Genomic DNA, 16,610 nt, shown 5'->3' on the forward strand with positions numbered 1-16,610 from the left:
ATTCTTTTGTTTCCAATTAAGGGGCAATTTAGCGTGGCCAGTCCACCTACCCTGCACATCTTTGGGTTGTGTTGGTGAGACCCACGCAGACACGGGGAGAATGTGTAAACCACACGGACAGTGACCCAGGGCCGGGATCGAACCCGGGTCCTCGGCAGAGTGAGGCAGAAGTGCTAAACACCGCCACCGTGCTGCCTGTCCGTGCCAAATTTAGATCAGTTCAGACAACAATTGACCCATTTTCAGGTGAGTGCAGCAACAAGCATAGCGGGAATAAAAGCCCTGGCACTTATGCCATAAAAATTATTTTCTGTGGTTGAGAAATCCACATTCAAATTTGAGATCCTCACGACTCAAGCCTAATGGGGATGTGATACCAAAAACAAGGGAACGCGTCCAAAATTAGCTAGACAAAATAATTAGCAAATCCAATCTGAATTTTAAAAATAAATGACTGAAGTTCTTAGTGGTGCATTTTTTGTTTTTCAAAAATCACAATAGAATGATAATGTCAGACTGTTGTATATACACCTTTTTCATCGACTAAAAAATTATTGTCCGAATTGCACAGTAATTTTGCTGCCTTTTTATAATAGTAAATGAGTTATGTTGCTGTAATCTGTAAAGATGTTGTGAGGGTGCCATTATATGTTGGGCTGAGAATATTTGATAAAATATTTCAGGTTATAGAATTATTTATTTGCCGTGGTAGGGAAGGGGCTGAAATTGCACTGCAAGTGACAAAATACCGGCTGTAATGTGATCTATTTGCCAGGAAGAATTTATTTTTCAAGAAACAGGTTTATTAGTAAAATTCCCCAACATGGTGACTTTGCGCTTTTGCAGTTTTCTTGAATAATTTTTTGAAGTAAGTATTCTGTTCATGTTGGGGAATGGGGGGAGGGTGCATTTTAGAAAAGCAAGTTAAAAGAATGTTCATAAAAATCCATTCTACTTCAAGATGGTAGATTTAACCAGCTATATCTGTCATTACTGCTGGTCTTCACTAATATTAAACTTGCTTACATTTTTCATGAACTTAAAGGCTTAAAAAAAAATACCAATGTTCTTTTTCAATCAAAACAACCTATTAGATGATATTTAAAGCACAAGGTTGTATAATTAACAAACAATTTTAAAAAGCAGGTTATAAATTTAATGTAACTGTTATAAAGCATAGTCAAATAAGCTCATGATGAGAACCCATTTCTAAATAGGATTTTTTTTTGCCAATTAATGAGTGGATTATTACATTCAAACCCCTGAATTTGAAGAATCCTAGGAACAAATTTGAGGAATCGATCTTCTTTTTTTCCAGATACGTTCCTGTCTGTACAGCAATTGTAGATATAGCCTCTGATCTATAATTCACTGCTCAGGGACATTAGCAGCATTCATATTCTTTCAAGCACACCTTCAGTAACAACCGAGTAAATTTCACAATGTCACTTGGTGATAGGATAGTTCTTGTGTTGTAAACCCCTTTCTTAAAAACTATTTATAAGGCTTGTGTTTTGAGTTCGATGGGATCGCTCCTAGGTTCTTGTTGTCCTTCAGCTTCTGGGGGGTGCGCTCCTTTAAGAATAGCCAGTCTCTCTGAGAGACCTCTCATCCTGGGGAAGAGGATAAAATCGTACAGCAGTGCTGCTATAGCACCTCCTATCAGAGGACCTACCCAGAACACCTGCAACAAATAAAGAAATTAAGAACAACACTGAGAAATAATATTATCTCATTTGAATGAAGCCCTTTCCCTCCATCTTTTACTTTCATTTTTGTTTTCTTTTTTTTATAAGTTTAGAGTACCCAATTACTTTTTTCCCAATTAAGGGGCAATTTAGCGTGGCCAATCCACCTACCCTGCACATCTTTGGGCTGTGGGGGCGAAACCCACGCAGACACGGGGAGAATGTGCAAACTCCACACGGACAGTGACCCAGGGCCGGGATTCGACCCCGCGTCCTCAGCGCCGTAGTCCCAGTGCTAACCACTGTGCCACCATGCTGCCCCTATCATCTTTTACTTTCATAAAGCTTATAACTGAGTTACGATATTGTTCACAAGTGCTGACATCCCAAGTACTTCTCCCAAGTGGCGATTTTTGTGTGCAAACCTAGACAATGGTACCAGGCTATTGTACTATGGAAGCATTTATAGACAAGTCCGATCCTGCGCACATGTACGCTTCTCGTGATTCGCAGAAATTCTGCTTTACGTGCTTTCATCATAGTTTGGAGATACTTGACATTCTGGCTGCAATCAGCTAACTTGGCTTAAACCATAAGAACACAATGATCTGATGGTTCAGTAGCTATGCTGCGTTGAGCATTTAAAATATATTTTATACAGGTTTCACACAGTACAACACTGGCATGTAACTGTGTAACTGCATCAATTTGGTAGAGCATTGAAAAGAATGCCAGTCCTCTGTCCCTTCCCTCACCCAGCCAAAGTAAGATTTTCAGATTTCCCCCCCCCCCCCACCCCCTTTCTGCTTGCTTCAGGATTTCAGTTTCTACAATAACAGCCATCCTTTTCACTGCTTTAGAATTTATTTCAATATTTCTGACAGTAAAAAAAAAAGTAAGGAGGTTGCCTTCTACCAGACCCCTGAGCGGTCCAGTGAGATTTTTCTCACTTCTCACGATAGGCTTTATTATGAATTCTCCAAATGAGATTGCTAACTTAAATGACAATTTGTGCTGAATTATGGAGAATTTTTAGTTTTTAATTAAAACATAAATCCTTCTTTAGATGTTTAAAACCCAGGAGACCATTTAGCGAATTAAATTAATCTTTCAGGCAACTTGGGAATCGAGAGTATACTTAAAAAGTAGACTTTATTTAGATGGATAACAGCTTGCTTACTAGTAAATTGAGACTTGTAGAACTTTTGACATATCTGAACGGATGCATTCTCTAAACTGCAGCAGTTACACAAGTGACTTTTAAAAGAGCTGCACAATTGAGTACAAGATCGGTTGCAAAAAATAAGTACCCTCGTCCTCATTGTAGTAAATTGAAATCCTTGAGCTGTATTTCAGGAACCCTACGTCATAGGTTACAGTGATGGGTAATTTACACCTCAAAAGCTCTTGGGATACAAAATCCCATGGTTCCTAACTTGGCGTATTCTGGTTAACTGCTTGGTGATTCGAACAGTTTTGTTGCATTTTCTAACAATCTCTCGTCACTTTTTTTAAGCACATATTCTTTGTTCAGCTGCCTACTGTATGTATGTTAGCTAAATTCACTTTATTCTTACCCAGTGATTTCCAAAGTTTCTAGTAAGCACGGCTGGTGCAAAGGATCGGGCTGGATTCATTCCACATCCTGTGTAATACAACTGAAGAAAACAGAGAATAGACTGGCATTATTACAGTCAGACATAATTTTTAAAAAAAATAGTTGTTAATCAATCCATAAGTGGTTACATGAGTCATTGAAGATGGCAGGGTATGTTGAGAGAGCAGCGAGTAAAACTTATAGTATCTTAGGATTTATTAATAGGGGCATTGAGAGGGCGGCGCAGTGCTTAGCACCGAGGACCTGGGTTCGATCCCGGCCCCGGGTCACTGTCTGTGTGGAGTTTGCACATTCTGCCCGTGTTTGCGTGGGTCTCACCCCCACAACCCAAAGATGTGCAGGATAGGTGGATTAGCCACGCTAAATTGCCTCTTAATTGGAAAAAAAAATTGGTTACTCTTTTTTAAAAAAAAACAAATTTTTTTTTTTAAATTAGGGGCATTGAGTATAAGAGTAGGGAGGTCATGTTGAACGTATAAGACACTAGTTAGGCCTCATCTGGAGGCTGCATCCAGTTCTGGGTGCCATACTTGAGGAAGGATGTGAAAGCATTGGAGAGTACAGAGAAGATTCATAAGAATTATTCCAGGGATAAAGAGCTGTAGCTATGATTGGAGAGGTTGGGACTGTTATCCTTAGAGAAAATAAGGCTGAGAGGAGAATTAAAAGAGGGCCATGGACATGGCAAAGAGAGCATTAAGAACTAGACGGCATAGATTCAAAATAATGGGCAAAAGGAATAAAAAGTGATGAGGAAAATATTTTTCACCCAGAGGGTGGTTGAAATCTGGACCAAACTTCCTGAGGAGGCAGGTTCGATCAAGGTATTCAAAAGGGAATTGGGGGCAGCACGGTGGCGCAGTGGGTTAGCCAGGTCCCAGGTTCTATCCTGGCTCTGGGTCACTGTCCATGTGGAGTCTCCCCGTGTCTGCGTGGGTTTCACCCCCACAACCCAAAGATGTGCAGGATAGGTGGATTGGCCACGCTAAATTGCCTCTTAATTGGAAAAAATTAATTAGGTACTCTAAATTTATTTTTTTAAAAGGGAATTGGATTTCTATCTGAAAAAAAATAATGTGCAAGGTTAGGGGGATAAGGCAGGGGATTGGGACTAGGTACAATGCTCTTTCAGAGAGCAAGTGCAGACTCGATGGGCTGAATGACACTTGGATTCGGTGGTGCTAATTACAGCTCAGTTCCACTTGACCAGGTTTAATTCCCTGTTTTGATTTCAACAGTCATTGCTGAGCAAGTGTGAAAGGAGAAAAGTCCATCTGCCAATCAACCCTAACTCTTTCAGTAGACCACAGAGTCTGATTGACTTTTGCGGCAGTTGGCCATTCTGTCATAACTTCTCCCAAATTTATGTATCAGTCTGGTGTACAATCATGGTAAAACTTGCAGAATCAGGAATTGGAGTGATACAGTAAAAATCAGTTAAATTTGCCCTAAAGAGCCTGACACAAGTATAATGGCCAACTGGGTCCGATACCTGTCTTTGTTTGTTCATACTTATGTACTTTACAGCATGAGCTGCTGAATAATGATCAAGAGCATTAAGTCCTGGGTAATTGATTTCCCCTTCCTAGCTCAGAGTTGAGTGGGTGTTCTGATGGCCAATTTTAGCACCTCAGTTGTGCCCTGGCTTAGATGGGCTAACTCAGTACACACTGGGTATCCTTTTGGTCTGTTTGGCTTGGTACCAAACCAAGCATGATGTTAGGAGACTGCTCATTACCTTTTAGTCCAGCGTTGACTCTGCACATTACCAAAAGGACCAGATTTAAAAATAATGTTGAGGTAGAAATTTGCAGACTTACCCCAAAGAAGTGACCCACAGTGAGAGAAAAACCAATGATGATAGCTGCTGACCCCATGAATCCATTTCTGCGAATGTCTGTTGTGGCAAAAATACAGAGAACGAACTGAAGAGTAAGGAATATCTCCACAGCTGTACCCTGGCCAAGACCCACTCCAGCATGCAGCTAAAGAATAAAGAGAAATGGAAAATCAGAGCAGACCAGAAATAAATTTAAAGGAAAATAGTTATGCCTGTCTTAGAATACTTTTGCCCGCTGACAAAATCAATGAACCACATGGGCCCATAAATTTCTACAGCCCCCTCCTCCCTTTTGTACCTAGTGTGAGCTGATTCTAGAGTTTGAAACCCATCTTAAGGCATTTTAAAATTTAATGGATGCCACATGATAGAAAGGAATGCAAACTTTAGAAAACTGGCTTGGTGAGCAACCATTACTAGTTCAAACAGTCATTCCTTCAAGAGCCAAACAATCAATATACTGCAGGAACTAACCAAGGCTCCTTCGCCAGCACCTTACAAACCCGTGACCCCTACCACCTAGAAGCACAAGGGCATCAGGCGCATGGACCACCCTCCAAGTCACACCCCATCTCTACTTGAAGCTATATTGCCATTCCTTCACTGTTTCTGGGTCCTGGAATTCCCTTCCTAACAGCACTGTGGGTGTACCTACCCCATATGAACTGCAGCGGTTCAAGAAGGCAGCTCACCACCACCTTCTGAAGGGCAAATAGGGATGGGCAATAAATGCTGGTCTAGCCAGTGACACCCACATCCTGTGAACGAAAAAAAAAACTAAGAGAAATTGAGTATATTCTGACCACTGGGATTGAGCTCACTTATTTTTTCCCAACCTCCATTACATATTATTCCCAACCTGCCTTTGTGAATCAAACAGCTACTAAACAAGCAAGCAACCTGTCTATTGGGATGAGAATTTACTTTGAACTTAAATGTATATCAAGTTGAGGGATGTGCTGGATAGAGAATGGAACTGTTTCACTTTTAAAACTAGTGTTAGCATCAAACACCTGGATAAAACCAAATATCTCTCTACTTTGCCCCAATAGTATGCTTTAACCTTCAAGCTCAGAAGTGCACTATGTAATACACCAATGAATTAAAAAAAAAATTAATACACTACCTTTGCACAGCCTCGGAGTGAGAATGGCAACCTGTGCTAAACTAGATGAACTCGATTGAGACTGCCCCAAACTTCTTGCTTATATTGCAATGAGTCTGATTTCAGGGAGAAGAACGCCTTATTTTGGGTGGGAAAAGTTAAATAATTAAAAGGTAAGCTTTAACCTACCTCCCATCATGAAGAGTTGAATTATGATCTCCTTCCACAACTGCCAAGAAAAATCTATGCCTGTGAACTCAACACTGGAATAATGTATCACATAAAAAACTAGGGTTTTCTTCAGCATGACTTACAACATCCTAGAATTAAATCACAATCACAATGAGATTTGGCCAAATATCTAAGAATTTTTATGCTTATTATTTTTGATGCCTGTCCTCTGTGAAATCCTAGTCCGTTCCTAAATTCCATTTACCCACATAGTCCAGCAAAATATTTGAGGAAAGGTTACAATGTTTTTGAATCATATGCTTAAAAACGCACATTTTTTCTTTCAACTGATGTCAAAGGTCCACTTATGACTAATTATTCTTCATTACAATCTACCCACTCCTTATTCTCTTGTGTTTTCTACAGCATATAACATTTTAAGAATAGGAAATTGAACCAAAAGCACTCATTGTTTGCATATGCACCCTAAGTTGCAGCGTATAAACAGTAACATTTATGCCTATCATAAACTTACTGTGCATGTATTATACAGCAATGTTATGCCATTTTTATCGGAGACCCACCCTATTTTTATACATGCTGTTTTCTTGGCTGAGGGATACGTCTGAGATGCCAGATATTTTGCGACCCCCCCCTCATCAAGATGCTTTATCCTAACAAATGTATTGCTTTGCTATAGCAAGACGTTCAAGGCAGGAATCAGTGGCAAATTGAATTGCGAATCCAGTGATACAAATAGATATGAAAATAAAGCCTCACACTTTCCTAGTGCTTTATTATATCTCAAAAGGCACCTCAAATTGTTTCACATACAATGAACTTATCTTGATGTTCAGTGGCCTAATATGCAAGCAAATAGATACAGCAAGATCCCACAAACAACAATGCGATGAATGATCAGTTAACCTTTTTAGGGTGGAGTTGGTCAAGTGAGAATTTGGGTAGGAGACGGGGAACTCCCTGCTCATTGAATATTACCATGGAATCTTTAGCATTCACTTGAACAACCAGAACAGGTAGATGGAATACTTCAGACTCAGTAGTAAATATTTAGATTTGCTATATTTTAAATGATATTAGTCTGAATCCAAGGGTGGCACGGTGGCCCAGTGGTTAGCACTGCTGCCTACGGCGCTGAGGACCTGGGTTCGATCCAGGCCCTGGGTCACTGTCTGTGTGGAGTTTGCACATTCTCCCTGTGTTTGTGTGGGTCTCACCCCCACAATCCAAAGATGTTCAGGGTAGGTGAATTGGCCACGCTACATTTGGCCCTTAATTGGAAAAAAAATTAGTCTGAATCTATCTTGATGATGCGTTGCTGCTTGCTTGGCCTGCGCACTGCTTGGCCTGCGCACTATTTTCCATGTTTTACCAGAGCTGTTAATTGGTCTGTAGAGAAAGGCAAAAAAAATCACTTGAAGTAAAAACTAAATAGTTTTTAATGTGTTATTGTTATTTCGTTTTATCTTTTCAAATTTGGAGGTCTTTTGGAGAATTGTCCTGTTTATGGTCATTAAATCTGGTAGGGATCCTACCAGTTTGTTGCTGAACTATGTGTTTGATCCTTGAAAAAAAAATAGATTTCAATTAATTTTCAGTGATCCTGTGGATGTCCAAGTCCTAGTGATGGATTATGCCTTGGTTCCTCTCCAGCCTAGTGGTAAAATATGCAATCAAGGCCTGGCGATGGATTTTGCAGCCAGTCTTTGGTGGTCTAGTGGCTATCTGTACAATGAATCCATGCCAGGCTAGTGCCAGCTCTGCCTAGCTGTTTTGGATTATGTCTTGACTGTTAACACACTAGACTATTGGTGAATTATGCAGCCAGTTGTTGGAAGATTAATAGTGGCCTGTGTCCTTGCTACCTGAAGGAACGGTAGTGGATATCCTGGGAAGTGGGGGAGGCGAGAAGGTCCACCTGTTTTTTCTGGTAGCCAAAAAAACAACACTATATATAGTTTACAGTTTCAATCCCCAAATATTCAAAGCTCAGGGTACCAACATGAAAACACCTTGAATACTTGTTACTGAAAGATAACAACGAAATACCTGAAAGATAACACCAAAATACCTGATGTACGTGGACTGCTTTTAAAAGAGACCCTTGCACCTGTATCTTGCACCTGTATCTTGCGGATACATCACAAAGTATTTCATATACAATGAAGTATTTTGAAGCCAACTGACTTAGCAAGGAGGCAAATGCAGCAGCAATTTTGTACAAATCAAAATCCTAAGACACAATACATCACTGACCAATGCATTTCTATTTGGCGATGATCCCACAGACAGCAATGAGACCAAGGAGCAGCTCGTCTACTTTGGTTGTGATTGGCGCACAATTGGATCCCACAACCAGAACCCAGAGCCATGATCAGTTCATCTGTTTTGGCGGCGGTTTACGCAGCGCAAGATCCCAACATGAACAACGTGGCCAACCACCAGCTGGATGGCATTGGTCTTTTTGCGCACAGCAGGATCCCATAAAGAGTTGTGAGATCTCTGATCACCTGGTCAGCTTTAATGGCATTTTGCGCACAGCAATGGGATGAGTAACCAGGGGAGCTGCTCTGGTGGTTGGTGTATGGAGTACTGCCCAGAAACACAAATCAGATCAGTGCCCATCTGGTCTTTCAGGGGTGGCTTGCGCACAGCAAGATCCCATGAGCACCAATGAGATCAGTGGCTAGTTGGTCTGCTCTGTTGTTAGGCGCACAGCAGGATCCCATAGTCAGGAGATCTCTGATCACGGGTCTATTTTAGTGATGTTTGCGCGCAGCAAGATCCCACGCACGCAGTCAGATCAACGAGCGCTCCAGTCTTTATTGGTTGGGTGCACAGCAAGATCCCACACACAGCAATGCGGCCAGTCCACTGCTTTGGTGTTTCGCGCACAGCAACATCGCAGACATAGGCCCTTTGATTTAATTTTTTGGCGCCAGTTCGCATACAACAAGATTGCAGTGGCGCCAATGAGATTAGTGAGCCGCCCTTCCTCCCTGAATATTGGGCACTGTTTGCCATGAATTAAATGTTGCCCAGATCAGAAGGAGAACTCTAATCTTCAAATGGCCGCATGGGATCTGTCTATACTGTACACAGATCTATACACATACATCTCCTGTACACACAGACATCTGTACACACATCTATATGCAGACATCTGTACACAAACATCTACTGTACACAAACATCTGTACACACACATCTACTGTACTCAGACATCTGTACATAGACATCTGTACACATCTATACAGACATTTTCTGTACACATCTATAGACATTTACTGTACACACATCTACTGTACACAGACATCTACTGTACACATCTATACAGACATTTTCTGTACACATCTATAGAAATTTACTGTACACACATCTACTGTACACAGACATCTACTGTACACATCTGTACACATCTACTGTAAACACCTGTACACAGGCATTTACTGTAAATACCAGTACACAGACATTTACTGTACACACCTGTACACAGACATCTACTGTACACACCTGTACACAGACATCTACTGTACACATCTGTACACCCATCTGTACACAGACATTTACTGTAAACACCTGTACACAGACATCTACTGTACACACATCTATACACTGACATCCATTGTACACTGACATATACACCAGCATTCGCAGGGGAGTTTGTTTTTATTACCGATTGCGTCCATAATCTGAATCGACTGACTTTAGTTACACACATTGCGCAGTGTTAGAGACCCAGCTGTTTGCAACTTTATTCTGGGATAAATCAACTACAGATGCTGAAGGTGGGGGATCAGTTTCTAACTAGTACATATTTTTCTGGAGAAAGCGGTTGACATGCGAGTTTGCAATGCCTGTACATTTGCTGTGTAATACTGCAAAGGGTGGACAAAACGTGGTTCCACTTGAGGCGACATGAGCACAGCTGACCGAACCATAACATTCACGCTGCAAACCGTGGCTGTATATCTAACATCTGTCTGTTTTAGACTTGACACCAGACTGGGAGATTGGAGTCTTCCCTCTCAACGGATACTGGCGGTGTTCAGAGGTCCTGCTGACCGATAAGGTTTCATATCTGTCTACATTAGGAGGGAAGGGATAGGGGGGGAGGGTCGGTTTTCTCCTCCAGGCACCAAACTTTACCTGTGACTACCGGCATCTGTTCATCACGACCATGTCACTGAACTTTAAAGGTCCTACAGTAACCCATCCCGATCCCAGAACCACAATCACTTCAAAAGCAATGCGAACACTATATGGGGAACTTTTACCTCAATCAGCGGGATCGCCAGAACTGACCCCAACTCACAGCTTTGCTTTTGCCTCTTGTTTTTTTTTAAACTTTTATTTCCCAGCAATTTGCAAAGATAACAAACGTGTACAACGCAGAAAGCACCCGTGCTGCATGTCACACTTTCCAACATCTCCAGCAAACCCGAGGGGGTCACAAACCATTGGATAGAGTTCTAAAGACCCTGAAAATACCCGGCTTGTAAAAGTGGTACATTTCACCCATATTTATTTAAAATAAAGTTCCGCGCCTGACAAAAGTAACACTCCAAATAAAGTCGCAAAACAAATTCAAATATGTTGCAGACGAACTGAAGCAGAAACTAAGACTTCCCCTGAAAATGATCAATCGTTTTGACATTAAACCGGTGGGGTATTCTCAGGCTATCGAATAAATATTCATCTCAGAAGCACTCACACCAGCTGTCAGAAATTCAGCTTACAACTAAAGCAATAATCACCAAAGACTCCTTTGTTGTTTACAGTACCTGATCTTTGGCATTTTCATCGTTCAATAAACTCCACTGAATTAAACGGGATCGACCAGTCATGGAGCTGGACCCAGAGAAATCCTGGACTCTTGTTCCACATTAGATTTTTTAATTAACCTTAAATAATGGTTGAATTGAGTACTGCACATAGCTCCAGAGAGCAAAAGCATTGAGAAATATTGCTACATTTCAAACGTGAGGAATTACTTCGAATTGATTTGTCAAAGGCATCAGACGAGACAGCCAGGCAATTATTGCAATGTTTTACAGGTTTTCAGGAAATGGGGAACTTTTAGCATTGGAATTATTTATTCACGTTGAACAAAACCTCATTTCATTTCGTTTAATTCTCGGTGGCGGGTAGGCTCCCTAATTTTCCTGCCTCCCTCTAGATTCTAACTTTGGGCGAATGTTTAAATCCTAAAATTCAGACGGGCTCAGAATTGGGAAGCTTCTTGAATCTGTTCTCGAGAGCAGCAATTCTCTGCGGAGAAAGAAACAGGGTTAACAGTTCGAGTCAGGGTAACTCTTCTCCACAGCTCCGAGGAAGAGTCATTGCAGACCTGAAACTTTAACTCTGTTTCTCAGACCTGCTGAGTTTATCCAGCATTTTCGGATTTCCATTTTGCTTTTATCCCAGTTTCCCCCTAAACCCCTTTAAAAATAAAAGTTCACCACCTTCAAAAATGCAGTATTTACTAGCTGGTTGTGTACATTAATTGTTTTGACTCGCAGTAGACTAAACAAATGTATATTTAAAGTGTAACAATCCTGTTTCAATGACCAGTGTTTTGAAAAGTAAACGGGAGCAACTCTTCAACACCTTCCACCCCCACACGTAACATTATTTTTTGAAAGATTTTGAAGTGCCACTTTACTGAGCTTGTTCACTGTTATATTTCCCTGTCACTAATTACATTAATTCCCACGTCCTCCTTATTATACAGACGGGAATATTACTCTCGGGTACTTTATTTTCCTATTCAAATCAAATATTTTTCCTATTCAAATCAAATATTTTTCCTATTCAAGTCAAATATTTTTCCTATTCAAGTCAAATATTTTTAGAATTTATGCATTTATTACTTCAAAAAGCATTTTAACAGAGTTCCAGATATACTTTCTTTTACTCATTGAGTTGCTAATTAGATAACGTTTAATTTTTACACCAATTTAATTGTATAGATTTTGGATTAATGGGTCTCACACCCTTAACACTTTTGCAACATGTGTTAATGTTGCCTCAATTCATTCTCAAAGATATTTCAGATCTCAAGCCCATTGTCTCAATAAAGGAAAGGTTAAATTTTGGTCTTTACCCCCATTATCTCTTCATTCTTTGCTTTTTCCAGGACATTTATCGTTTTGCTTACCACTTTAATATTTGCTTTCAAAGTAAGGTTTTAGTTTGCACAGATTCATATTTTAACTTTCTTTTTCTTCACAAGTGCACGTTTGCCAACATATTTACCGTGTTGAGCCCCAGGTTGCCCCGCACAGAGGGAGGGGTGACCCCATACAGCACCGCTGCCCCCGCCACTGCCCCCAGCAGCTGAGCTACCATGTACATGACACAGCGGAATATGCTCAGCTGCGCCCCCAGCAGGTAGGCGAAGGTAACGGCCGGGTTGAGATGTGCCCCGCTGACATGTCCAACCGCCTGTACCAGGGCAGCCAGGACAAAGCCAAACCCCAAAGAAACCAGCAGCACGTTCACGGGGCCCGGAGACCATCGCATGGTAAAGCCCAGTCCAAAAAACACGAAGAGCATGGTGGCAAAAAACTCTGCAAAGACTGCCCTCCAAAAGGAGATAGATTTCAGCTCCCACATCGTTCCCGATCTTCCAAAGAGCAGACTATTAAAACAAAACAGAAAATAAAAAAAAGTGATGAAGTCGTCTCCTGGCTCCTCAAACGTTTCCCCCAAAATTTAATTGCACAGAATGAAGTATTTATAGGGGACTCTGAATCTGACAACATTATCTGGGGGAGGGACCTGTCCAGTTTGTCACTGCATTTAACTGTTTCATCTCAGAACACTGGGCATATTCCAATGATTTGGAAGTCAAGGAGGGGTCACAAAATGAAACAATCAAATGTGAAAATAAATAGTCCACAGAAACACAAATAGCAAAATGACAACTAATACAGAGAGAGAGACGAGGTCGCTATGCACAAGATAAACTCACAGATCATGACAATAGTAAACACATTTAAGATAGAAAGGAAGAAAATAGTTAATACACTAGACAAAATTAAAAAAGGATAAAATCCCTGTATTGCATCCAATCACACTAAAATAAATCAGGGAAGAGCAGGAGGTACAATATATATAATAGAATAGTGCCAGAGGACTGGTGGACAGTTAATGTTACTTCCATATTTAAAAAGTGAGATGGAACAAATCCTGGATATTGCACACCAGTTAGCTTGGTGGTAGGAAATATATTGCCACCTTTACTCAAAGGGGTAATAGAAAAACTTCTAGAAAATGAAAATGCAACAAGGGAATAGAGTTCAAAAGGGCAGGTCATGCTTGGCCAACCTTATTGAATTATTTGAAGAAGTACAAACAGCAGTAAAGGGTAATGTAGTGGAGGTAATCTAAATGGACTTTCAAAATGTCGTCAATAAGGAACAGCATGGTAGACTCATGAGTAGAGCACATGGAGTTAGAGGACAAATAGCGGAATGGATAGCAAACTGGCTACAAAAACGAGAGCAGATAGAAAGATAGTTACTCAGATTGGCAAAAAGGTGAGAAGTGGTATTTTTTAGGGATGTGCAGGGCCCACTGGTGTTCACCATTGATATCAACGATTTAGACTCTGGAACCAGAAGAACTATATTAAAATTTGCAAATGACACCAAATTGGGTGGTGTAGCTGATGTTGAGGAAGACTGCAACAAGATATAAGAAGACATTAACAAACTTGCAGAATGGGTGCCTAAATGGAAAATCAATTTATTTCCTTTGTTAAAAATGTAATTAAATTTTTTAAAAAAAATTTAGATTACCGAATTATTTTAATTCCAATTAAGGGGCAATTTCTTGTGGCCAATCCACCTACCCTGCACATCTTTGGGTTGTGGGGGTGAGAGCCATGCAGACACGGGGAAAATGTGCAAACTCCTTACGGATGTGACCCGGGGCCGGGATCGAACCCGAGTCCTCGGCGCCGTGAGGCAGCAGTGCTAACCACTGCACCACTGTGCCACCCTGGAAAATCTATTTGAATATAGAGAAATGTAAGGTGGTACATTTTCATAGGAGAAATAAGTAGGTCAAATAATCGTTGAAAGAAGGGTGGCACAGTGGTTAGCACTGCTGCCTACGGCGCTGAGGACCCGGGTTCGAATCCCGGCTCCAGGTCACTGTCCGTGTGGATTTTGCACATTCTCCCCGTGTCTGTGTGGGTTTCACCCCCACAACCCAAAGATGTGCAGGGTAGGTGGATTGGCCATGCTAAATTGCCCCTTACTTGGAAAAAAATAATAATTGAGTACTCTAAATTTATTTTTAAAAATATGCGTTGAACAATAACTCTAAATAGGGTAGAAGGTCAAAGGGGTCAAGGAGTAGAGATTCACATTAAATGTAGCATCAGAGCTCAACAAAGCCATAAAATTGCTAACATAGCACTGGAATAGAATTCAAAGGCAGAAAAGTTATATATCAAACTTACATGAAACCTCAATATGACCACACATAATAATATGCACAGTTTTAGCCTCCATTTTGCAAAAAAAAGAAACATTGAAGAAGATGCAAAAACGATTTAAAAATAAGATATGAGAGCTAAGAGTTTAGAGCTGTCATGAAAAATTGAACAGGATGGGGCCTCTTTTCTCTAGAAGACTGCAGGCTGACCTGGTAGAGGTCATAAAAATCATGCAGGGATTTAATAGGATAGCCATAGAGATGATCTTTCCAGATCTGGGGGGGCGGGGGGTGCAATGAATATAAAAAAAGTCACTAATGAATCCAACAAGAAATTGAGGAGAAAGTAATTGGGTGAAATTCAATCTCTGCGTTTTCTCCACTCTGAATTTATGTCAGCTATGGTTCTGTGGGCAGCACTCTCATCTCTGAGTCAGAAGATTGTGGGTTCAAGTGCCATTCCCGAGCTTGAGTACAAACATGAAGGCTAACGTTCCAGTGGAGCACTAAAGGACTGTCTTTCAGATGAGATGTTACAGTGAGGCCCTGTCTACCCTCTCAGGCGGGCATCAAATATCCCATGGCACTATTTTAAAGAAGAGCAGGGGGAGTTATCCCTGGCCCCCAAGCCAATCAACATCACAGAAACAGATTATGTGATCATTGTCACATTGCGTTTTGTGGGATATTGCTATGTACAAATTAGCCATATTTCCTACATTACAACAATAGCTACAATTCATCGATACTTCATTGGCTGTGAAACGCTTGGTGGTCATGAAGCATATAAATGCACGTCTTTCAAGTCTAATCTGGATTTGGTCAATGATCTCTACACACTCTATGATGAACTGTTCAATAATCTTCACATATAATCCAATCTGAACTCTGTTAAACAATCCATATAGAGGTGTGAACAAGGGGACATTTATGGACATAATTTCTCTTCTTTTAATGACTAATATTCTCACCTATAGGTTGATCATAAACACCAAATAACACAAACTTTCAGCATTAAATAATTTAAATAAACAACACTGCATACTAATGATCGATGCTAGTAAGGGATAGGTAGGGATTATCCAGTGTGCCTTTATTTGCAGGGTTAATACTGTGATGTGTTGTGGGAGGCGGGGATTTGCTCACATACACGGTCACACAACAATTGGAAACCTTTCTGGTTAATACTGCCATTGTCCGGGAGGATTTAGTAGGATTTGATACATTAGCCCAGAAAAAGTAATTTCATTTTCTGGAGTTCCAACTGAACACACGTTGAACCATGGATTCAAATATGCCATTGTATACTTGGGAGATGGTGAATGCAAAGTAGTGAAAACCTAACGTGAATATAGCTTTGCATACTGGGCAGAAGCCTTGAAAGAGTATGTATGTCGAGGCAGGAGGCTTTGGAAGTGCAAAATGCAGTATCGTTGCACACATTACATTGAGAGGAGGATGTTGTGCTCTCTCTTCAGGTGTTCTTCCTCTCTCCTTTAAATCTACCGTAATCGGGCAGCACGGTGGCGCAGTGAGTTAGCCCTGCTGCCTCACGGCGCCGAGGTCCCAGGTTCTATCCCAGCTCTGGGTCACTGTCTGTGTGGAGTTTGCACATTCTCCCTGTGCCTGCGTGGGTTTCGTCCCCACAACCCAAAGATGTGCAGGCTAGGTGGATTGGTCACACTAAATTGCCCCTTAATTGGAAAAAATGAATTGGGT

The 16,610-nt window shown here is 40.9% G+C and overlaps 2 protein-coding genes across 2 annotated transcripts in view; one reads left to right on the plus strand and one right to left on the minus strand.

The window, feature by feature from the left end:
• Positions 1–16,610, plus strand: part of LOC119958144 (zinc finger CCCH domain-containing protein 10-like) — a 57,070-nt gene that overhangs the window by 22,226 nt on the left and 18,234 nt on the right. The window lies entirely within an intron of this gene.
• On the minus strand, positions 74–13,061 carry LOC119958147 (lens fiber major intrinsic protein-like). Its single transcript, XM_038786460.1, has 4 exons — positions 12,702–13,061; positions 5,127–5,291; positions 3,266–3,346; positions 74–1,684 (listed from the first exon to the last, which is right to left on the minus strand). The coding sequence occupies exons 1-4, from the start codon at positions 13,059–13,061 to the stop codon at positions 1,499–1,501; spliced, it is 792 nt and encodes a 263-aa protein (XP_038642388.1). The 3' UTR covers positions 74–1,498.

Source organism: Scyliorhinus canicula, chromosome 28, assembly GCF_902713615.1.
Source record: "Scyliorhinus canicula chromosome 28, sScyCan1.1, whole genome shotgun sequence".
Classification (NCBI taxonomy): Eukaryota; Metazoa; Chordata; class Chondrichthyes; order Carcharhiniformes; family Scyliorhinidae; genus Scyliorhinus; species Scyliorhinus canicula.

Excerpts from the sequence above, each read along its gene's own strand:
- LOC119958147 (XM_038786460.1), bottom strand. The coding sequence starts at position 13,061 with ATGTGGGAGCTGAAATCTATCTCCTTTTGGAGGGCAGTCTTTGCAGAG. Across the intron at positions 3,347-5,126 it reads CTGTGGGTCACTTCTTTGGG|TTGTATTACACAGGATGTGG; the intron begins GTAAGTCTGCAA and ends TGTTTTCTTCAG. Across the intron at positions 1,685-3,265 it reads GAAACTTTGGAAATCACTGG|GTGTTCTGGGTAGGTCCTCT; the intron begins GTAAGAATAAAG and ends TATTTGTTGCAG.